The 23,903-nt window shown below is 42.1% G+C and overlaps 1 protein-coding gene across 4 annotated transcripts in view; it reads left to right on the forward strand.

Annotated features, from left to right (window-relative positions):
- Positions 1-18,603, forward strand: part of LOC124622539 (peptidyl-prolyl cis-trans isomerase D) — a 49,371-nt gene extending 30,768 nt beyond the window's left edge. For 3 of the 4 annotated variants that reach the window (XM_047148273.1, XM_047148271.1, XM_047148274.1), the window contains 2 exons: positions 13,759-13,877; positions 18,087-18,603. In XM_047148273.1, coding sequence (XP_047004229.1) covers positions 13,759-13,877; positions 18,087-18,432 — 465 coding nt within the window. In that variant the 3' untranslated portion in view covers positions 18,433-18,603. The remainder of the gene's footprint in view (positions 1-13,758; positions 13,878-18,086) is intronic. The other variant, XM_047148272.1, reaches the window with a different exon arrangement.
- Positions 18,604-23,903: the final 5,300 nt, after the last annotated feature.

Consider the following 23,903-nt stretch of genomic DNA (forward strand, 5'->3'; position numbering starts at 1 on the left):
ACAACTACACACAGTGCTCATGCAAGCGTGTGCCAATTGAAAATGTGTCAAAGGCTTCAGGAAGACTATGCAGTGCTTCATAACAACAAATTGCCTCCAATGAGTGTGAAGTCGCAACTGTTTACATTCGATTTGTTTTAGCAGTTACGCGCGGGCTCCTGCGCATGTGCAGTTGAGTCACATTTGAGTAGTAGATTCTCCCGCTTCTGGCTACAGGAATGTGGCTGTTGGCTGTGCAAGCAGTCACAGCAAGCAGCTAGATGCTACCGGAAAAAGGGGGCGCCAAATTCATATTCTTGAGGACAAAAAATTTTGTTTCACAAAGCGCCTACCATCCAGTGCACGTTTGTCTATCGATTATTCATATGATTTTGAAACGCTTCCCTGTTGGTTTTTGAACATTTTTGAACACATTTTAAGTTGATTTCTGAATGAATCATAAGTTGACTTGAATGCATGCATAGTGTTGTGGACTGACAAGACAGCCAGTCCACAGTGACGGGTAACCGAAAGGCATGCCCTTAAACTCACGCAGGATGGCGTGAGGTCTGAAACAGGATACGTAATGAATGCTATAAAGAAAAGTACGTAGCTGCTGGAATACTTAACTTTAATCCATCATTTGTATACATCGTTCTTGATGAGACATGCTTCATACGATAACTATCAATTGCTATGGCGCCTTGCTAGGTCGTAGCCATTGACTTAGCTGAAGGCTATTCTAACTATCTTCTCTGCAAATAAACGAGGCTTCGTCAGTGTTGCAACGCTAGCTAAGTCGTCCGTACAACTGGGGCGAGTGCTAGTAAGTCTCTCAAGACCTGCCGTGTGGTGGCGCTCGGTCTGCGATCACTGACAGTGGCGACACGCGGCTCCGACATGTACTAATGGACCGCGGCCGATTTAAAGCTACCACCTAGCAAGTGTGGTGTCTGGCGGTGAAACCACACATAGTGTACGTGATGTCTCTGTCAGGAGAATCCTCGTCGCATCTAGAAATAAACTTTCCGCAGACAAAAGGGGGTGGGGCAATACGAGCTGAGGGAGTAAAGCCGAACGGATGAATGCCAATCGCTGTCTGATTATGTGGTTGATTGGGTTTGCGAATGATCAGCATTGTTATAATTACTACCAAAATCTGTAGATTCAGACTACCAGAATGGAAATAAACGACTAACAGGAATAACAGGTGAGAAAGATTACGTATTAACCTCTCGGTGTATCCAAAAAAATGAAATTTTGACAGAAAATTTTTGGCCAGATCGCTACACTAGTAAGGACCAGTTGTACAGTTCCCGACTAGCAGACGCGTAAGTTCTATTCTGGAAGTAACGCAGAAAACGTGCTGTTCGAACACGTAATAACGCCTAACTGGAAAATTATCATGGGATAACTAAACCTGTGGTTGTGACAGGGTTAGTGAAGTTAATCGGCGAACAAATTTTGACAGTGGCAGCAACAGCTACAGAATTGGTGATGTCAAGATTGTTTGAACGAGAAAGGAGAAGAAACCGGGGACATCACACAAATTATGGAAGAATAAGACGATTCGCCGGCCGGTGTGACCATGCAGTTCTAGGCACTTCAGTCTGGAACCACATGACCGCTGCGGTTGCAGGTTCGAATCCTGCCTTGGGCATGGATGTGTGTGATGTCCTTAGGTTAGTTAGGTTAAGTAGTTCTAAGTTCTAGGTGACTGATGACCACAGATGTTAAGTTCCATAGTGCTCAGAGCGATTTGATCCAATAAGACGATTCCATATTTATATAAAAATTTCGTAAAACTACTTTTCAATCTCACGCTTGAGAAGCTGATGCGTATGAACAAAATGTGAAACTATTTCGTAACATAAAGTTTTTTACTTGTAGTAGGCCTAATAGGCATTTGATATTGGTACTTATTGGATTATATTGTGTCGTGTTATAAAAATGGCCATTTGTGCCAAAACAGTCTCGTTTATTTGGTGTGTTACAAAATTGCTGCCATATTAGAAAGGCCTATTTTGTTTCATTTAGCAGACAGTGACAAAGTAGACGTAATCAGATAGAGAAACCACACCAGTCTTGGGTATTATTTTTATTAACAGCTTTTTCAGTATTAGATAACGACATTTCGATTTTTCATGTAGCCAAACATTTGACGAACTTTGATGAGGTAATAGATTCTTTCGCAGAAAGGAAAGCACGCCATGTAAAGCAAGATTAGAGAGAGAAAAATGCTAGGAGCTAAGGTTTGAAGAAATGTGTAATTTCTTGCTTATCTCTTGTCAGTATTGGTTTTATATATCCTATATTTAATTTTATGTCACACAAAACAGCAAGTTATTAACAAATAGGCAATAAACAGTTCAAATTTTCTGACGCGTTCTTGTTCTCTCGATTACAAATAATCCCGTCCGCTATTAATTGCGAGATTTTTTTTAAGAGGGACAGGCTGTCAAACCGGCTGACTGGGAGTAGGAGAGGCACCACAGGACATTTCAATTTCCACTCGCCTGAATATAGTTTGGACGTGCTGTAGAAAAATGCTTGTGAAGAGGTGCGGCACTGCACTTTGGCATACTTAAGACCAAATAATGTGTCTTACATTACCTCGAATACATAAGTTTTATGTTTCAGGCTTTTCAGAAAGACGTGCGCTACAAGATGAATATATTTTGAAAATTCGATTTTTTTAGTATTGACTCGGTTCGCAAATGTCGTAGATCCGGGGCTGATGCACAGAGCAGTCTGAGTTATAGTGGGTTGTCTCCACATGACCCTTATTTACATTTAGTGATTTTGCTGTTTCTCCTTCGTTTACTCTCACGTCAAATGAAAACAAAACGGTTATCTGTGGCCGGGAGCTATCAAGTGAATTAACACATTCACATAATTAGTTAAGGGTAAAATATGTCATTAGTTTCAGATTTTATTTTATTTCCACCTTTGTGACAGTCAAGCATTAATCGCCTTGCGGAACAATGAAGTTATTTTTGTCTGTTCGCTAAAGAAATTTGACTTTTGTTAACCTTTTCCGCAGAGGCAGTCAATGTATTCGAAACGAAATGTTTAATTCCACAGTACTTGCTAGTTTCAACTGTTCGCTGCATTACAAGTGCACATTTTCATTTTCTAGCACGTATGGCATTATGACATAATAAAGAACTAAACATGATATAATACAGTACTTGTGCCCAAGAAAATTTACATCCCAAAAACCATATTGGAAAGCTTAATATCAGGTCGAGGTCTACATCATTGGAAATCCAGACATACGAATGTGCACTTTAAGTATGCACTTTAAATGTGCACATTTTAATATTGTTCACGAAATTCCGATGCTCTTGCAGTATCCTCTGATGTCTTGTTTCTTTTATGACATAATGTATGATCTCTCAATGTTTTACACGTACACATATACGGGCTTCCTACGTCTTGATAGCTACACAAGTGCAGTGTCGCCTGTTATCTGCTCTTTCTGGCAACTGCTGAAACGAACCTATTTCTAACAGGTCGCGGGAAAATATTGCGAATAGTGGTTTGAAAAGTGTTACTTTCAAAGTAAATATCCTTTTGCGTAAGTTGAACTATGTGCAAGAATGTACCATGAATTTATTACATCACAGTGCGTTTGACTCTCATTTAAAAATCAGCTCTTTGATGACGCGCCATTTAGAAGAATTTCGAACCTTGAAGATCAGACATTTATGTCATTATTAAAAATTTTACTGGCACATTTGTGTGATATATCTTGAAGTGTAACACGCTCAAAAAGATCAACAGTATATGCGAAAGCTTAGCTTCTCTTGCAGCTCGAGAACAATAGTATATGTAAAAACTTTGCTTTTCTTGTAGCAACACTATGTATATTAATTTAAACTATTAACTTTCCCTGTTTGTGTGTTCATGCAACTTAACAGTGATGTTGGTGTTGGCTGAGTACATCACGTGTCCTATCTAATCTATCTAATCATGCTCTGAATATCCGCTGTCATCCACTGGCGAGATCACGTGACATGAGCTACGAACGGCCCACAAAAGCGCATCGAAATCTCGATTTCAATTATTCGGAAAGTAACATGCGGTGCTTGGTGGAATTCCAGTGTATACTTCCGTAATACGAAAATACGCAGCGTACATGTTGCTGCACATCAAAGATGTTTCCAAAACGTGTCTTTTTCCCCTGAATTTCGCTTTCTAAAGTGCCGGGATATTGTATGCCCGGGTATAAAACCATAACCAATCAAAGAATTGATAAGAGAAAATATACTGGCACCCGGGAGAAAGTGTATTTTTAACCGGGAAAAATCCGGAAATTTTTTTTCGATGTCCACGTATACACCCTTTTACAACAGAGGTCTGCAAAACAACTGTGTGTTCATATACACTCCTGGAAATTGAAATAAGAACACCGTGAATTCATTGTCCCAGGAAGGGGAAACTTTATTGACACATTCCTGGGGTCAGATACATCACATGATCACACTGACAGAACCACAGGCACATAGACACAGGCAACAGAGCATGCACAATGTCGGCACTAGTACAGTGTATATCCACCTTTCGCAGCAATGCAGGCTGCTATTCTCCCATGGAGACGATCGTAGAGATGCTGGATGTAGTCCTGTGGAACGGCTTGCCATGCCATTTCCACCTGGCGCCTCAGTTGGACCAGCGTTCGTGCTGGACGTGCAGACCGTGTGAGACGACGCTTCATCCAGTCCCAAACATGCTCAATGGGGGACAGATCCGGAGATCTTGCTGGCCAGGGTAGTTGACTTACACCTTCTAGAGCACGTTGGGTGGCACGGGATACATGCGGACGTGCATTGTCCTGTTGGAACAGCAAGTTTCCTTGCCGGTCTAGGAATGGTAGAACGATGGGTTCGATGACGGTTTGGATGTACCGTGCACTATTCAGTGTCCCCTCGACGATCACCAGTGGTGTACGGCCAGTGTAGGAGATCGCTCCCCACACCATGATGCCGGGTGTTGGCCCTGTGTGCCTCGGTCGTATGCAGTCCTGATTGTGGCGCTCACCTGCACGGCGCCAAACACGCATACGACCATCATTGGCACCAAGGCAGAAGCGACTCTCATCGCTGAAGACGACACGTCTCCATTCGTCCCTCCATTCACGCCTATCGCGACACCACTGGAGGCGGGCTGCACGATGTTGGGGCGTGAGCGGAAGACGGCCTAACGGTGTGCGGGACCGTACCCCAGCTTCATGGAGACGGTTGCGAATGGTCCTCGCCAATACCCCAGGAGCAACAGTGTCCCTAATTTGCTGGGAAGTGGCGGTGCGGTCCCCTACGGCACTGCGTAGGATCCTATGGTCTTGGCGTGCATCCGTGCGTCGCTGCGGTCCGGTCCCAGGTCGACGGGCACGTGCACCTTCCGCCGACCACTGGCGACAACATCGATTTGCTGTGGAGACCTCACGCCCCAAGTGTGGAGCAATTCGGCGGTACGTCCACCCGGCCTCCCGCATGCCCACTATACGCCCTCACTCAAAGTCCGTCAACTGCACATACGGTTCACGTCCACGCTGTCGCGGCATGCTACCAGTGTTAAAGACTGCAATGGAGCTCCGTATGCCACGGCAAACTGGCTGCCACTGACGGCGGCGGTGCACAAATGCTGCGCAGCTAGCGCCATTCAACGGCCAACACTGCGGTTCCTGGTGTGTCCTCTGTGCCGTGCGTGTGATCATTGCTTGTACAGCCCTCTCGCAGTGTCGGGAGCAAGTATGGTGGGTCTGACACACCGGTGTCAATGTGTTCTTTTTTCCATTTCCAGGAGTGTAGATTCTAAGGAACTAAAATTAACGTAGCACATGCGACTTTTCATACACTGAATTTCACTTTGAATTTCAGTTTATAATATAAAACTAGTAAATATCTAGAATATCAGATATTGTATATTTAAAAACAAAGATGATGTGACTTACCAAACGAAAGTGCTGGCACGTCGATAGACACACAAACAAACACAAACATACACACAAAATTCTAGCTTTCGCAACCAACGGTTGCCTCGTCAGGAAAGAGGGAAGGAGAGGAGGGAAAGACGAAAGGATTTGGGTTTTAAGGGGAGGGTAAGGAGTCATTCCAATCCTGGGAGCGGAAAGACTTACCTTAGGGGGAAAAAAGGACGGGTATACACTCGCGTACACACACACACACATATCCATCCACACATATACAGACACAAGCAGACATATAGTATATGTCTGTTTGTGTCTGTATATGTGTGGATGGATATGTGTGTGTGTGTGTGTGTGTGTGTGTGTGCGCGAGTGTATACCCGTCCTTTTTTCCCCCTAAGGTAAGTCTTTCCGCTCCCGGGATTGGAATGACTCCTTACCCTCTCCCTTAAAACCCAAATCCTTTCGTCTTTCCCTCCTCTCCTTCCCCTTTCCTGACGAGGCAACCGTTGGTTGCGAAAGCTAGAATTTTGTGTGTATGTTTGTGTTTGTTTGTGTGTCTATCGACGTGCCAGCACTTTCGTTTGGTAAGTCACATCATCTTTGTTTTTAGATATATTTTTTCCCACGTGGAATGTTTCCTTCTATTATATTCATATCAGATATTGTTGTAGAAATAAATATAGAAGTGCCAAAAGAAAAGAACTCGATGATCAGGCTTTGTAGAGAATGCACACGATCGAGTGCTGGTCATCCGCTGCCTAAGATGTCACTGAACATTGGTACAGAGAGGTAAGTGGTCTGCACAGTTCGCTCTCAAATGTAATTTTGGCTCTCACAAACAGTAGCCACCATCTTTCCTTCCTGTAGCTCCTCAGTTATCATTATGCCCAGTGCCATTCATCCCAGTCCTCTCATCAGGGAAAAAGTATTGAAAGTACTGGGAACTGAACTTGAGTGCCCTGCTTGGTAGTCACAACCACTGTAAATGGCACTTCTATAATGAAAGCTTTTTTTAATAATTTTGTGGAAAGGATGTAACCTTTTGTTGCCGAGGAGTATAAAATATAGCTATGACCAAACCACTAACAAAACACTTTCACAATTCATCTGTTAACTCAATTAAACCTGAATAAAATCTTCTCGCCTATACAGGACTAATGGGCAGTGCATACACACACCTTTCTTCCCTAAATCCCTCTCCAGTGAATCCAACATCACCCCTACAGAACACACAGTTATCAATAACCTGAAAATCAATTCAGACCATAATATCCTTCCCACAGACAAAGGATCGACCAAAGTGGTCATAAATTGCAGTGACTGTGTGGCTGAGGGTCTTCACCAACTTTCTGATAGCTCTGTATCCTACCATGGTCTCATACCAGAAATCCAACATGACTTTCAGCCTCTCCTCAAGGCTTTATGTCCACCCCAAAACCTGAAAACTCTACCCTTCTCCATTCTCACACCAGTAACCCCCCCCCCCCCCCAAGTCTCTCCTACTTTTTACCTACTCTCCAAATTCCAAAACCTACAGACCTCCCTATTGGTGACCCAATTGTGGCTAGGTTCAATGGTCCCACAGAACAAACCTCTGCCTTTGTTGACCAATACCTCATAACTATTGTCCATAACCTCTCATCCTGTATTCAATGGACTGCTCACTTCCTTCTCCACCTTTCCTCAGTTCCAGTTCCAATATCACGAAACTCCTTGTTGGTCACTTGGGTGTGACATCCGTATACACCATATCCCTCATGCCTATGGACTTCTGGCCATGGAACACTACCTTTCCATACGTCCTCGTGATACAAAACCCATCAACTCTTTCTAACTCTCCTGGCCTACCGCATCCTGACCCACAACTACTTTGCTTTCAGGGGCCAAATTTATAAATGAATCTGTGATGCTGCCATGTGTACTTTCATGGCACCATCCTATGCCAACTTATTTATGGGTCATCTTGTCTGGTCCAGATTCATTAGTGACGTTTTTATTATTTGGACTTGTGGCACAGACAACCTGTGCTCTTTCCCCTATACTCTGGATACCTACTATCAAATCCATTGCTGCTAGTCCTCAGTTCAACAAGCCACCTTCCTAGGTTTTGATCTCCATCTCTCTGATGGCTCTATAAGTACTTCTGGCCAAATTGAGCAAACCAGCAACCAGCCTGCAGTTTGAGAACTGTTGTCTGTTCCAACTCAAAAAGTCTCTTACTGACAGCCTTGCCACCTGCGTACACCGCATCTGCAGTGAAGAGTAGGAGTTGTCAAAATATACTGATAACTTTACGAGAGCCTTTATTGACAGACAACATCCTATCCCGCTCTTTCATAAACAGGTCTTCTCACTTGACACCAGTAAACTTGTTAATGAACCACTGACCAGCACCCATCATCCAGTATCATCCTGGCGTTTAAAAGCTCAACCTCATCTGTCACCTGAGCTTTGACTACCTCTCATTGTGTCCTGATAGGTGTGATATCCTATCTGCATCACCCAAAGTAATGTTCTGCTGCCCACCCAACCCACAAAATATCCCTGTCCATTCCTGCTCCCAATCCTGTGCCCCATGGGTCATTTCCTTGTGGTTGGCCTAGGTGCAGATCCTGTCCAGTACACCCAACCACCACCTACCACAGTCCAGCCACAGGTGTTTTCTACCCAGTAAAAGGCAGGACTGTGTAAAAGCAGCCACACTATAAGGGTGTATGATAATTAGTGGTGTAAATGCATGCAGTTGAAAATATGCAATACATGAAGCAAAAAAACTCAGTAAACATTGGCTCTAAAATGTGTACTTTATGAGCTCTTCTTCATAGTCGATGCTGTGAAATAAATATCTTCTACTGTAAGCTCTTTGTTTTCTATATTTTGAGAGGCAGTACTATGGACCAAAACAAGAAAACGAATGTCCAGTAAACATGGGCTCTAAAATGATAATATTAAGAGCTATGAGCACTTGTTCAGTAGAAGAGGTGTGTTTCACAGTACTGAAGACGAAAAAGTGTTCACAGCTTGAGGTGTAATATGACATTCTTCGGACTAACGTGTCTCACATATATCGCCTTAGGCTGGCGAAAGATGTTCAGGCTAACTTGAAACGTAGTTTAGGTGGACATCCTGTTGTGAGAGATATTATTAACAAATGTACAATCAGCTGCAAAGGCTGCCAGCTCCATACTTCGACAAGGTGCAGTGGCGATTGTGCATCTTTTGCTGTTGAAGTTCGCTTGTTCTTTGTACATCATGGCTTGGTGGTTCGTTGGAGGATAGGATCAAAAGGACACATGCAAGAATATGATAAAACAACTAAATAACCATTGTTAGAACAGTCACTCTCTCGTCGATTGCTAATGTCAAAGCAAGACGTATGCATGTTATAATAGTTTGTTGTGAGATAAAAATTAATAAAGAGATCTGTTCACCTAATGTCGTAATTGTTATGTGTAACAAAATACAGAAGAGTTATTTAAAAAGTGGTTACATAATTTCATAGCTTGAATCATTTTAAGTTCTCTTCCAGTCCTAGTGTCTACACAGAAGGTGACAAAGTCACACGGCAAGAATTGGTGGCACTGCATAGCACGTCTAGTACACCAAGAAAATTCAAGAAAAGTGATAGTACAAGAAAGTAATTACGGTAAGAAGTATCAGAGGTAATCTCACAGTGACAGATCATTTGGAAGGTAACATGTCATATTGGCTCAGTCCAGCTACAACACAGCGACATTATCTTCTAAGCTCTTCATGTACGCACTTTAGAGTCCGTGTTTACTGGGTATTTTTTTTCATATTTTGATCCATACTGCCACTTCTTAAAATATGTAAAGCAGAGATTTTTCAAAATATTGAAGGTGAATAGCATTGGTTTGCATTTTTAGAGCCCATGTTAACTGAAATATGTTTATGATATCACATGCTTTCAACTCTGTGCATGTATGCAGTTAATTATGAAACACCCTGTGTATCAGCTATGCTGCAAGCACTGCACAGCATTCTCTGTGGGCTTCAAAAGTAACTCACTGTCTACTTGCTTGAATGGCCACCACCAAACTGATGTAAACTGCAGGCTTGACCATCTAGCTACCAAACAGGCTGCACACTACAACACAAATTATTTCAACAGCTTCACCATGTAGGGCATTTGGATGCTCCCTCCCAGCATAAGTTTCTCTGAACTATGCGGGTGGGAGTTGTCTCTCCAGCATACCCTATAATCTCGCAATCCCCCTGGCCTAAACCTCTGCTAACTTGTGTAGCCCAGATTGTATGCTGCCTTGTCCAACCACTCCCCCCTCTCACACCGGCATATTCTCTCTCTCTCTCTCTCTCTATCTCTCTCTCTCTCTCTCTCTCTCTCTCTCTCTTTCCTGACCCTCCCCTCCCCTCCATCCCCCCTCTTCCTGCCTCCTTCCCCCTTTTTCCGCCCCTCTCGGTTTGTCTATCCACTCCCTTCCTTCTCCATCGTCTCCAACTTCCTCCCCTTCTGCTCCCCCCCCCCCCCCCCTCCCTCTCTCTGTTTCTTTTATGTGTTCTACCCTCTCATTGTGCAGCTGCCGAGTCATCTATCAAAAGACCAGCCTCATATTATCCCAGTGTTCCTCCTTGTCTTGTGCGTCTGTCCATATCCCCTCTCCACATCCATCATCCCAGGCAACAGTTCTCAATAATCAATAATCAGCTCCACCATGGTCTTGGGAACATTGTTTGGATGTCTATGTGCTTGCTGTGTGACTTTTGCAAGAAATTACGAAGAGCTCAAAAGCTAGCATGAATATTGTTACCTTTTACGTATGTCTACATGCCACACATCAGTTCACTATAGGTGAGCAGTTGCCTTTCACTTATTGTACATATTGTTCCATTTAAGAATTTCCATTATTGTTATAAAATCTTCTCAGTTGACTCTATTACACTTCGATCAAATTTCTTGTTACGTGACACTTCTCACCTCTGAACTTTGTTCTTCCATTCAAAGCTCTCAGTTCACATACATACCATCCGACATTGCCATTGTGCTAAAGTGTATATGTTCACTTGCAGTGTGGTGTGCGCATGTAATCCATTATGATACTCTCAGTAGCCCATTTAAATGTTAATGACCATAGCAGCAACTGTATTCTGCCTGTGTTGGCTGACCTCTCACTGTTGTCCGAGCCTTGAAAAAGGTGCAGTTGGTACCCAATGTGGCATCACTGTAGTGTGACTTGGCAAACATCAAATACCATTAATTTTAATCAGAGCATAGAAATATTATATAAATGCATGGTGTCATTCATATAACTGATTCGCCTCAATGGGCAACGAATAAACAACATTCAGTGTAGATGCACAATTACATTCGATCTCCAGTGGGAAGCTCAAAGTAGTGAGAATAGAGGCCACACAATGTGACTGTGAATAGGTGGTGCTAGGTTGGAATGTAAATTAGCTGTGCAGTGTGCCAAGATAGTCTGCCCATTTGTGATAAGCACTGTGTCCTGATGGCACAGTGGTTAATGCAACTGCCTAGTAAGCAGGTGTTCCTAGGTTCGTGTCCCAGTCCAGCACATATTTTCACTTGTCACCGCTGATTTCGCATAAAGTCCCGATGCAGCTGATATCATTAGTTCCTTCCCTTTCTTTTCTTCACCCTTCACCTTCAGTTTACATAACAATGTGTAGAAATATGTTTGCAGTATGTGCTTCAACTTTTTTAAGCAAATCATCAATGACCTACTCTGGTAGGCTATATATGGGCTTCCATTGTTAATGTATGTAAGTTGAATGAAATAAATGTTACAGTGCAATTATGCTGTGAGTGCTGAGAAATGCTTATAACATAAACACTACGTACAGAGACACCGTTAGCATTATCTGGAGACCAGTGGTTACTGGTAATTCCTGTGGTTGATCATGTCATTTACAGTAAGATTTTCATGTCGGAAGTAAACCAAAGCAACTTCATTTGTCTATGAGAATTGAAGGAAGTTGCAGCAAATAGCTGTATTATTTTTAACATTTGTTGAAATAAAATGTGTGATCGTCATTCATTATTTTCAGTAGTGTCTGTGTTCTGGATGTGATGATGTCCACACTGCCCTCTCTTAAATAACCTTTCCTTCCTGGCTCGGCCGAGTACAGTTTGTCCATCACACATTTGTATACATTATTGCAATTCCTTAAAAAAAAATGAACTCCAGTGCTTCAAGAAATAAATAATAGATTCAACCAGAAATTTTTGAGAATGTGAGGGTTCTGGATTATTGTTCTAAGAAAGTCCCAGAATAGCAACAATCAAACTAGTCAGCTGTTATAAATTTAGGCAACTGTTAGAAGTTGTGGAAGGGCGTCCATTGGCAGGCTGCACATATTACTCATTCACTGTCTGACATAAAGATGTTTTGAATAGCCACCACATTTCTTTGGTTTAACATATGCAAACACAAAAGAATGACAAAGAGCCAGTCAGGATGCCTATCAGCATCCCATATTGAAGAAGTTGTACTTGAAAAGCAAGACTTCATTTTTATAAGCTTCACTCTTGATGGCCATCTTACCAGCTAACTTGTATTCAGAAGTGCAGTGTTTACAGATATGTCAACAGATGCTTGATACGTTAAATTAATAAGTGTCATCTGCTTGTATTTACTCAAGTCTCGAATAAAATTTGTACATTGTCTTAGTATTTTTTATATATGAAAACATTCTTTATTCTTTATTTTTGAACATCTGTGCCATATAATGATGGGAATTAAATGAAAATAAATCAACTGTTTAAGATTGTTTCATTTGATTATTGGGTTTCACTTAATATTATTGTGTCAGCAACTTTTTTAATGAATAGTTTGATATAATGACAATATTATGAAAAGGATAGATTGCTGATCACCATATAGTGGAAGCCTTGAGTGCAGACAAGTACAACAAAATAACTGCTAAAAAAAAGTAAGCTTTTGACCAAAAAGCCTTCTTCTGAATCTCTCTCTCTCTCTCTCTCTCTCTCTCTCTCTCTCTCTCTCTCTCTCTCTCTCTCTCTCTCTCACACACACACACACACACACACACACACACACACACACGACCACTGCCTCTGACTGACAAGGCCAGATTGCAAACAACAGCGGATGATGAGAGAAACATTCTGGGTGATGGGGGGTAATGAGGAGGCTGGAATGGGAGGGGAGAGATAGCAGGGTAACATGGGGGACAGTAAAGTGCTTCTTGTGGGAGCATACGGGTTAGAGAAGGGGAAAGGGTAGGGCAGCTAAGTGCAGTTGATTTTTGGCTAAAATGTTTGGTGTTTAGCAGTCTTTTTGTTGTTACTGTCTGCGACTCAATATCTCTATTATATAGTCAGTAGCAGTCTATCCTTTTCATATTATTATTGTTATTCTGTAATGGATTTTTCAATAGTTTGGTGTGTTGCTTTTATTATGTGTGTGTGTGTGTGTGTGTGTGTGTGTGTGTGTAATTTAATTTCAGTGCCCAAATAAGCTTTTTAATTATTTACTTGAAAAAGCCATCCACTAGGAAGTGACCATCTATATGAATTCGTGATTGTATTTTAACCTCATAATTTAAGTGTTGTTTTGTGGTGAATTATAAGAGGAAGGGAACACACATAATCCCCAGGTGAAATATATAAAGGTTAGGTAAAGAGGCTAAGTACCATGATTCAAACTCTAGAATGACAATGATTGAGCCACAGCCACATAATACCACCACCACAACTACTATAACTCACTCTTCTCTTCTTTATTCTACCTATATTATTAATAAGCACATTTCCCATTGCTTTTACCATAGAATGTTCCTGAGAAATGTTAAGTAACTTTATTACACTGTTCCCTTTCTAGATGAATTACATTGAAGATGCAATAGTGAAGATAAAGAACTCTGGAAACCATTACTTCAGGAAAGGAAACATGACGAATGCAGAATCTAAATATCAAAAAGCTCTCCGGTATATAGAATGGTAAGATCTGACATGTTTTCATAAATAAGGTAAAAAAATGATGTAAGAAAGGAGTTTAGTCCATGAATCCACTACTCTAAGTCGATAATTATATAATTTAAAATTATGAGACAGAATTGCTGACCAGCACATAACTTCTTGATGCAAAATTTTTAGTACTGTCAATAAACACACACAAACATGAAAGTACACAAAACTATTGTAGTTCCCAGAACTACTAGCCCTTTCTTAGGAAGGAAAGAGGGCTAGGTTGGGGAAGGTTAAAAAGAAAGGGCAGATCTCTGAAACCCTGAGAGGTGAGAGTCTCACCTATTTTGAGGATCACACATGCTGCATTTACTGTCAAACCAACTATTTTTACTTCTGTGAAACACTATTGCCTTTGATAAAACATTGATTGTACACACCTGTTTTTCAGCAGCAGGAGTGAATGGAACTGAGAGCAGTTGTTAGCTTATCAGTGTTGTTTAACAGAAAAGTGTTGTAAAGTAGTGAAGTTGTTCTCTATTTAGCTATCAAATCATTTATGTGGATATTTATTCAGAAGAACTGCCATTTGTGTTCATCTGTGGACAACAACATGCCTTCTGCATGACTTACTGTCCGTAAATGTTGTCTCTAATTGCTATGTCTTGTTGGTATCAAATACAGTGGAAGATCCAGGATGGAATAATGACAATATTATGAAAAGGATAGATTGCTACTCACCATATAGGAGAAATGCTGAGTCATGGATAGGCACAACAGAAAGACTGTCAAACAAGTAAGCTTTCGGAGAGAGTTGTGTGTTGTCTAGTTCCATTGAAAGCCTTTCAGCTGAGAGCTTACTTGTTTGACAGTCTTCTTATTGTGCCTATCTGCGACTCAGCTCTCCACTATATTGTGAGTACCAGTCCATCATTCTCACAATTTTGGTATCAAATACAATATTTATAGTATTGAGTGACACCTAGATTAATTTTCTATATTTAGGTACTTTATGTCAGTTTACTATCCTCACTTCCCATATGTTTCTGGATATGCCCCAAAATTTATATTTTTCTGCTGTGTGGTCAATTCCAGAATACTAAGTACAGTAGTCTCCATTGTCAAGATTTTTTTTAACATGTTTAGGACTATAATTTCTGAAAACATCGTTTAATATTACTACTTTTCTCTTGTAGCCATCTTCACATCTGTAGAACCACCATAGCGTTTACGGTATGTTTTGATCCCTCCCCCCCTTTCTTTCTCTCTCAAACACACGCAGAATTTGCTGAGTACTTCCATCCCAAAAAATTTACTCATGCCCTAAAAGCAACTCTGAATATATGAGGGTTGACTGAAAAGTAATGCCCCCGCCTTCGTAACGCTTCAACAGTTGGCAGCGTTGGTATGCAGCAGGTACTGGCTTGTTCCGTAGCCTCTTCTCTACAGCTCCAGTTGGCAGGAAGCCGTAGCATTGAATGATTGTGTTGTTATAGTGTATAATATGGAACCCTGCACTGACGATCGGTCAATGCGATGTAAGCAATGTGCAGTCATTGAATTCTTGACAGCAGAAGGTGTCACCCTAAAGGAGGTTCATCAGAGAATGAAAGCAGTTTATAGGGATTGTGTTGATGTGAGTACTGTGCATCTTCATTATCGTAACGTGAGAGGAGTTTCTGACAAGTTTCAAGTCTGTGCGCTTTCATTTCAGGAGTCAACATCCAGGGTACCCACCTTCTGATAGCCAAGCAAAGCAGTAATGTGACCCACACATTCTTGTGAAATGCCGATTGTTCTTGCAGTTTCTCTCTGAATGATATGACGATCATCCTGAATCAGTCTGTCAACATTTTGCTTGTGAAACTCGGTGGTTGCTGTCACAGGACATCCAACTCTTTGTTTATCACACAGGTCAGATGTTCCTGCCTCAACACCTTTAAACTTACTTGCCCAAAGATGCACAGTATTCACATCAAAACAATCACCATAAACTGCTTTCATTCTCTGATGAATCTCCTTTGGGGTGACACCTTCTGCTGTCGAGAATTCAATGCCTGCGCATTGCATACATCGCATTGACTGACTGTCTGCGCAGGGTTCCATACAACTGTTCAATGCTAAGTGCCAACTGGAGCTGTAGAGAAAAGGCTATGGGACAAACCAGTACCTGCTGCATACCAATGCTGCCAACTGTTGAAGAGTTATGTAGGTGGAGGCATTACTTTTCAGTCAACCCTCATACTTTGAGAGGATGATAATTTTATTCATCCATATTCTAACACAAGGAGTACAGACACTGAAAGATACATTCTGGAAACAATCCTTAGGCTGAACTTAGGAGTTTGTCTGTTTTATCCTTCCTCCCACAGAGCTACTCCAGTGAAGTATGCAGGAGATACTCAATTGAACATGCAGAACACAGGAGCTTTATTTCCAGAATTTTGGGACAGACTGTGGGGCATGCCAGGATAACTCCATTGATAAGAGCAATGGTCACAAAATGTAAGGGTGTCATGACTTGAATTGAAACTGTTAACAGTCATTTCCTATTTCCAGTGCATAGACTTCAATGCAGTAAATACAGCATGCCATGCTCTTCTCACAATGCTATTGAGGTTACACCTATGACCTACTCACTTTACATCAATACAATGCACACTTCCATAAATGAGTAAACGTTACATTGAAAATACACTCCTGGAAATTGAAATAAGAACACCGTGAATTCATTGTCCCAGGAAGGGGAAACTTTATTGACACATTCCTGGGGTCAGATACATCACATGATCACACTGACAGAACCACAGGCACATAGACACAGGCAACAGAGCATGCACAATGTCGGCACTAGTACAGTGTATATCCACCTTTCGCAGCAATGCAGGCTGCTATTCTCCCATGGAGACGATCGTAGAGATGCTGGATGTAGTCCTGTAGAACGGCTTGCCATGCCATTTCCACCTGGCGCCTCAGTTGGACCAGCGTTCGTGCTGGACATGCAGACCGCGTGAGACGACGCTTCATCCAGTCCCAAACATGCTCAATGGGGGACAGATCCGGAGATCTTGCTGGCCAGGGTAGTTGACTTACACCTTCTAGAGCACGTTGGGTGGCACGGGATACTTGCGGACGTGCATTGTCCTGTTGGAACAGCAAGTTTCCTTGCCGGTCTAGGAATGGTAGAACGATGGGTTCGATGACGGTTTGGATGTACCGTGCACTATTCAGTGTCCCCTCGACGATCACCAGTGGTGTACGGCCAGTGTAGGAGATCGCTCCCCACACCATGATGCCGGGTGTTGGCCCTGTGTGCCTCGGTCGTATGCAGTCCTGATTGTGGCGCTCACCTGCACGGCGCCAAACACGCATACGACCATCATTGGCACCAAGGCAGAAGCGACTCTCATCGCTGAAGACGACACGTCTCCATTCGTCCCTCCATTCACGCCTGTCGCAACACCACTGGAGGCGGGCTGCACGATGTTGGGGCGTGAGGGGAAGACGGCCTAACGGTGTGCGGGACCGTAGCCCAGCTTCATGGAGACAGTTACGAATGGTCCTCGCCGATACCCCAGGAGCAGCAGTGTCCCTAATTTGCTGGGAAGTGGCGCTGCGGTCCCCTACGGCACTGCGTAGGATCCTACGGTCTTGGCGTGCATCCGTGCGTCGCTGCGGTCCGGTCCCAGGTCAACGGGCACGTGCACCTTCCGCCGACCACTGGCGACAACATCGATGTACTGTGGAGACCTCACGCCCCAAGTGTGGAGCAATTCGGCGGTACGTCCACCCGGCCTCCCGCATGCCCACTATACGCCCTCGCTCAAAGTCCGTCAACTGCACATACAGTTCACGTCCACGCTGTCGCGGCATGCTACCAGTGTTAAAGACTGCAATGGAGCTCCGTATGCCACGGCAAACTGGCTGACACTGACGGCGGCGGTGCACAAATGCTGCGCAGCTAGCGCCATTCGATGGCCAACACCGCGGTTCCTGGTGTGTCCGCTGTGCCGTGCGTGTGATCATTGCTTGTACAGCCCTCTCGCAGTGTCCGGAGCAAGTATGGTGGGTCTGACACACCGGTGTCAATGTGTTCTTTTTTCCATTTCCAGGAGTGTAATTTCTCCCTACTGCCAATAACTGATTACATTTCTCATTTGTGTTAATTAATACAGTAAAGTGTTATTCTTTGTTCACTCTAGTTTAAAATAAAATCTTGCTACTTGATGATATTCTTGCCAGCAGGCTGCGCTCTCAACCAGAATGTATCAACGCTGCAGCAACCACAGAACTAGCATGCCTGCAAAATATGGCTGCAACAAAGTTACGTCAGAATGTTTACCGTGAGGCTCTAATGTACTGCAACCGTGCTCTGGCACTGGATGCACAGAGTGTGAAAGCACTGTACAGGCGTGGTCAGGCTTGGCACAGGCTCGGGGATTACCAGGCTGCCCAACATGACCTCGGTATAGCATTGACATTGCGGCCAGATGATACTCTTATTAAGGGTGAACTCAAATCTGTCCAGCAGGATGCTGTTCATTACTATAAATCTGAGAAACGTCTCTTCAAGATGATGTTTCAGTGAGTGTTTGAGCTGCAAACTTGCAAACTGACTATTTCAGGGGTGACAGGTACAAAAAGTAAAGTGCAATGTTATACATTTACTGGTAGACCATACCAGCAGAAGAAAGTGGTATAAGTTTTTTAAGTAAAACTCAGGTGATTGTTACCAAATACAGATGTGCTAATTCTGAAATGGGTTTATCTTCAATCTGCAAGACAATAGTGTTATTAATAGGTATCCCATGGCTACAACAGTGTTAATTATAACATCCCAAACTAAAAGCTTTGGATATTTTTACAGAAAGGATTTTTATATACATGAAAATAAAATTACCAAATGTTAAGTTATGTTGCAGGATGACGGACATCAGCCTACCACAGGTAGGTATGAAACTTTAAGCTAGTTTGCAGTCTCACCACCAACAACAATATTAATCTCTGGACACAAAAAAATTGAATCGTTATCTACATACAGAATGTTTGGAACTTCTTGTGTGAGACAGTTCATCCATTCAGCCTGGAAATTAACTAGGGATTCTACCACATGCATGCTAGTAGGCTAGAGAAAATAGGAAAGATAGAGATGCTGTAGTGGGAAGGCACTCGACTTGCATTTGGGAGAGCTGCAGTTCAGATCACCATCCACCCATCCATCCAGATGTAAGTAAATTGCTTATGTCTTGTATCAATTTCACTGCAGGTCACAGAGGAGTTTTACTAGAGATACATGGTATACATAAATGCCTCCGTAAAGAGTCAAACTTGTTTGTCAATTTCGGTGTTTCCTGCCAAGCAGGTGTGCAGTACCAACCAAATTGGTCAAACTTATTTCACTTTTGAAGAAGATGTCACATTGATGTGTAATTGTGTCATGAAGTATTTTATCACTAGAGAGTAGTGTACGATGTGCAGTGCAGGATACAAAACTTTAAATCTATGCCATTTGCCAGGTACCTCAAAATTACAGATAATAGTACAGCACTTAGTTGGTTCTTGTTTGATAAATGCATATGTGAGCCGTCAAATTTGTTTGTAAATCAAAATTTCTGTCAGTCTGTTTTACAAAAACATCAAGGAACACTTGAAATTTGACACGTAGTTTGATCTTCTATGGGTCCAAAAGTTTCAGGACGTATAGCTTCACTAAGGCACCAAAGAATTCCAAATTAAACGTGCCGACTGCTCCATCTGTCTTTTGATCAGAGCACTGATATATTTATTAAAAATTATTTTCAGAAACATGTACAAATAAAAATGAAGACATGGAGAAAAATATTTATAATCTGTTGCTGTATCTTAGGAAATTGTGGGGATAAAATTGGAAACGTGGGCTTAGTCAACTAGAATGGTATTGACGGACTGCTTATGCACGATCACAGATTAATTTAAAACATAAGTTATAAAATTCTGTCAGATGTGTAAAAAGAAATATATGGTGAAGTGATAGACACGGAAGTAAATGAACTAATGTGAACTATGAAATATTTCCACTTTATGGACTTAAAAGTCGTAAATACAGCATACCGTCTCTCAATGCTATAAGGTTACATCTGTGACCTACTCACTTTACATCAATACAATGCACACATCCATAAACAAGTAAACATTATATTGAAAATAATTTCGCCCTACTATTAGTAAATGAGTACAGTTCCCATAACATGTAATTAATACAGTAGAGTATTATTCTTTGCTAACATTGATTTAAAATAGTAATATAAAAATCTTGCTATTTGGTGATATTCTTGCCAGCAGGCTGTGCTCTCAACAGAGTGTATCAGCAGCACAGCACAGCACAGCACAGAACTAGCGTGCCTGCTAAATCTGGTTGTAACAAAGTTACGTTTCAGTGTCTACTGTGAGGCTTTGATGTACTGCAGCCATGCACTGGAACTGGATGCACAGTGTGAAAGCATTGTACAAGCTTGGCGCAGGCTCGGTGATTACCAGTGTGACCTCAGTATAGCACTGGCAGTGCAGCCAGGTGATACTCTTACTGAGGGTGAACTCAAATCTGTCCAGTAGAATGCTGTCCATTATTATAAATCCAAGAAGCCTCTCTGAATATTTTTAAAAAAGAGCACTCTCTCCTGTAATTGGAAAAGTAATAAACCTGCTCACACAAAGAAAAGAATTTTTAAAGCCATCAGGATCAAATGGTAATATATGGTCTGTTCAAAAAATCCATACTTGGTCCACAAAATTTTTCTACATTTATCTTTTACTTATTGTATATGGTCTCCTTCAAAATACTCTCCTCCACAATTGACACATCACTCCCAGTGCCTCTTCCACTTCCAGAAGCAGTCTTGGTATGCCTCTTTCTGGATCGAGCAAAGCGCCATCTATGAATCGTTGGAAACGTTGGAAATCTTTGTCGTTTAAATGGGGTTTTCAACTTTGGAAATAAAAAAAGTCCGCAGGGGCCAGATATGGAGAGTATGGATGATGAGGCAGGACAGTGATTACGTCTTTTGTGCAGTAGTCATACACCGACAGGATGAATGTGTGGGTGCATTATCATGCTGCAAGAGCCATGAATTACCTCACCACATTTCAAACCGCTCTCTTCTCACATTTTCTCGCAGGTGTCACAACACTTCCTGATAGTACCATCGATTAGCATTTTGTCCCTGTGGCACAAATTCATGATGGACTAATCCTTCGAAGTCAAAGAAAACTATCAGGATGGCAATGATATTTGACCTGACCTGGTGAGTTTTTTTTAATTGAAATGTTACATTCTTCAGCAACCTCTCGGACAGTTAATCTCTGATTGGTATGCATCATTTTCTTGACGTTCCTGACATGAGCGTCGTCTGTAGTTGTCAAAGTGTGTGCTGAACGAGGATCATCTGTAACTTCTGTCTGGCCATTTTTAAACTGTGTGAACCATTCGTAACATCAAATACAGCTTAAGCACTCATCACTGTAGGCTTCCTGCATCATTTGGTGTGTCCCTATAAAGGTTTTCTTGAGTTTCATGCAAAATTTAATGGAGATGTGTTGCTCCTCTAACTCTTTTATCTTGAAATTCGCAAACTGTGCGACACAGCGTTTTACTCGGTACAGCACTGAACAGTAACTAGCAGACATACTACGATGAAACTTACAATAGTTACACATCAATCAGAGGTGTGTGCAGGTATACCAACGGCATTTTGCTCCAACACACCACTGGCGAAAAATTATGAATGTCCCAGAATTTTTTGAACAGACCTCATATTGTCACACACAGGGTAGCCTTAGTCTTATGTCATCTTAATATTTCAGTACAACAGTGAGTTTCCACTTTAATGTTTCAAAGATCATGCAGATATTGGGTTTTACGTTAAGAATGGCTGAACCCCTATAAACATTACTACTATCTGTAAAGATGACCTGTTGAGTTGCAGGCAGGTGTGACAAAAATAATGTTGCACATTATAGCTTTCAGCTAAGTCTTCTTCAGCAAAGAAAGCATGTAATTGGAATTTGGATTAGAGCAGGAAACAGGGAGGGATACTGGAGTATTTGTGGAAGGAGAGAAGAGTGCTGTCTGGTGGGACATGTAGGGACTAGATGGCAGCCTGACAAGACTGCAAGGCACAGGTTTGGGACATGGGGTGTGTGGGAAAGAATGAGGAATTGGGAGAGGAGCAGTAAAGGAGAGAGGACGTGCAGGTGCATTGCCAGAGGGGAGCGCACAATGAGGGTGAAGGACCATGGAAAGTTGGATCCTCCCCCCCAGCACTAGCGTTTCTGAACTGCGCAGATGGGAGTTATCTCCTTAGCCAAAATTATCCCAGCCTCACAGTAACCTACTGTCCTTTCTGTCTTATCACCTCCTCCCTTTTCACAGCCCCTCACTCTCATTTTGTGCTGCCCTCTGCCAATGCAGCTGCTCATCCTTTCCCCTCCCCTGCTCCTCTCCATTTCCACTCCCCATTTTTTCCATCGCACCCCACTGTCCAATGGTGTGCCCACTAACCAATAGGATGCCTGGCAGTCTTGTCAGGCCACCATCTAGTCCCTGCATGTCCTGCCAGACAGTGCCCTTATCCCCACCCATACCCTGCTATCCCTTCCCCTTCCCTGCCACACTCCAGACTCCTATTTGTGTGACAGTCACATTCCGGTGAGAGCTGGTGGTGGTAGGCGTCATGTGTATGTGAGGTGTGCTTGCCTGTGTGAATGTGTACCATCCTTTTTGTTGTGCCTGTCTACAACTCAACAGGTCATCTTTATGGTGAGTAGCAAACTATCCTTTTCCTAATATTGCTGATATACCAATCTGGAGTTCCCATTGTTTGACCATCTGTAAAAATTGCATATACCATATCATTGGGAATGGTACACACACTGGTTGAACACATTGACTGCCACACACTTAGCAATGGGTGTTTCACCGCTGTGCCACACACACTGCGTCAGGCATGTGGTTATGCTGTGGCTGCCAGTGGCCGCACAGTAGTTGATGTGTGAAAGCAATGTGGATGCGCTATGTTCTCCAATATGCATGTCCACTACTATAGTAATAAATCTGGTAAGAATATTTTCGTAAGTGATTTACCCACATCACCTGACAATATTACAATGTTCAGCAGAAAGTATGTGAGATTAAAATAACCGTTGTTCAAACTGTGCACTTTGGGCAATAAGAAGGTTGGCTACTTTCACAATGAGCTCTTTATGTGATGTTTGGAGGCTTCGCAGTGCCAACACAGTGTTCAGTTTCCTACAAATTATATCATTATTGCTCCCCACCTTGTCCTGAAAAATGGTTGACATGCTGTTGTGGTCTATGAACATCACACAAACAACTACAACTGTGGTTTAGCAGTACAAATTGCAGATTAATAAATACAATTTTAAAGGATTTTTCTTGCATTCCATAGACTTTTCAATGCAATAGCCTTGCAGTAGTCATTCTTAAATGATGTTTTACTAATATTAAAATGTGCCAATTTCACAGTTTTTCTCTATCCATAATGAGATTAGAATTTCTGAATTTGAACAGTATCAAAGTGCCTTTATTTAGGCTTGGTACTAGATGAAATAGTCAGTATGGGCGTAAAAAGTCACACCTTTGTATAGGCCATATGGCTAGAAATTTTGAAATCTAGTGTTTTTAATTAATCCAGTTTAGTAGCATCAGCTGTCTCATCCATAACAGCCAATCATGAAACTGCTTCAGTCTAATCCGTGCACCAAGGACAACTGCAGCACACCTAAGCACCAGAAAATGGAGTGGAGACTATCACTGTCATCATAGTGATTCGTTGTGTGTTATGACAGAGAATGTTTTCTGTGTTGATCATCAGTTACATTGAAAACTTGGCACTTTTCTCATCTTATTATGCCCAATTTTGAAATATTTCAATCTGCAAGCAACATCTCTTTTTGATATAGTACCTAATTCCTTATACTCACGACACCCATTCTGCACATACATTATTCATTGTGAATAAGGGAGACCACTCAAATGGCTCTGAGCACTATGGGACTCAACTG

Source organism: Schistocerca americana, chromosome 7 (assembly GCF_021461395.2).
Source record: "Schistocerca americana isolate TAMUIC-IGC-003095 chromosome 7, iqSchAmer2.1, whole genome shotgun sequence".
Lineage (NCBI taxonomy): Eukaryota > Metazoa > Arthropoda > Insecta > Orthoptera > Acrididae > Schistocerca > Schistocerca americana.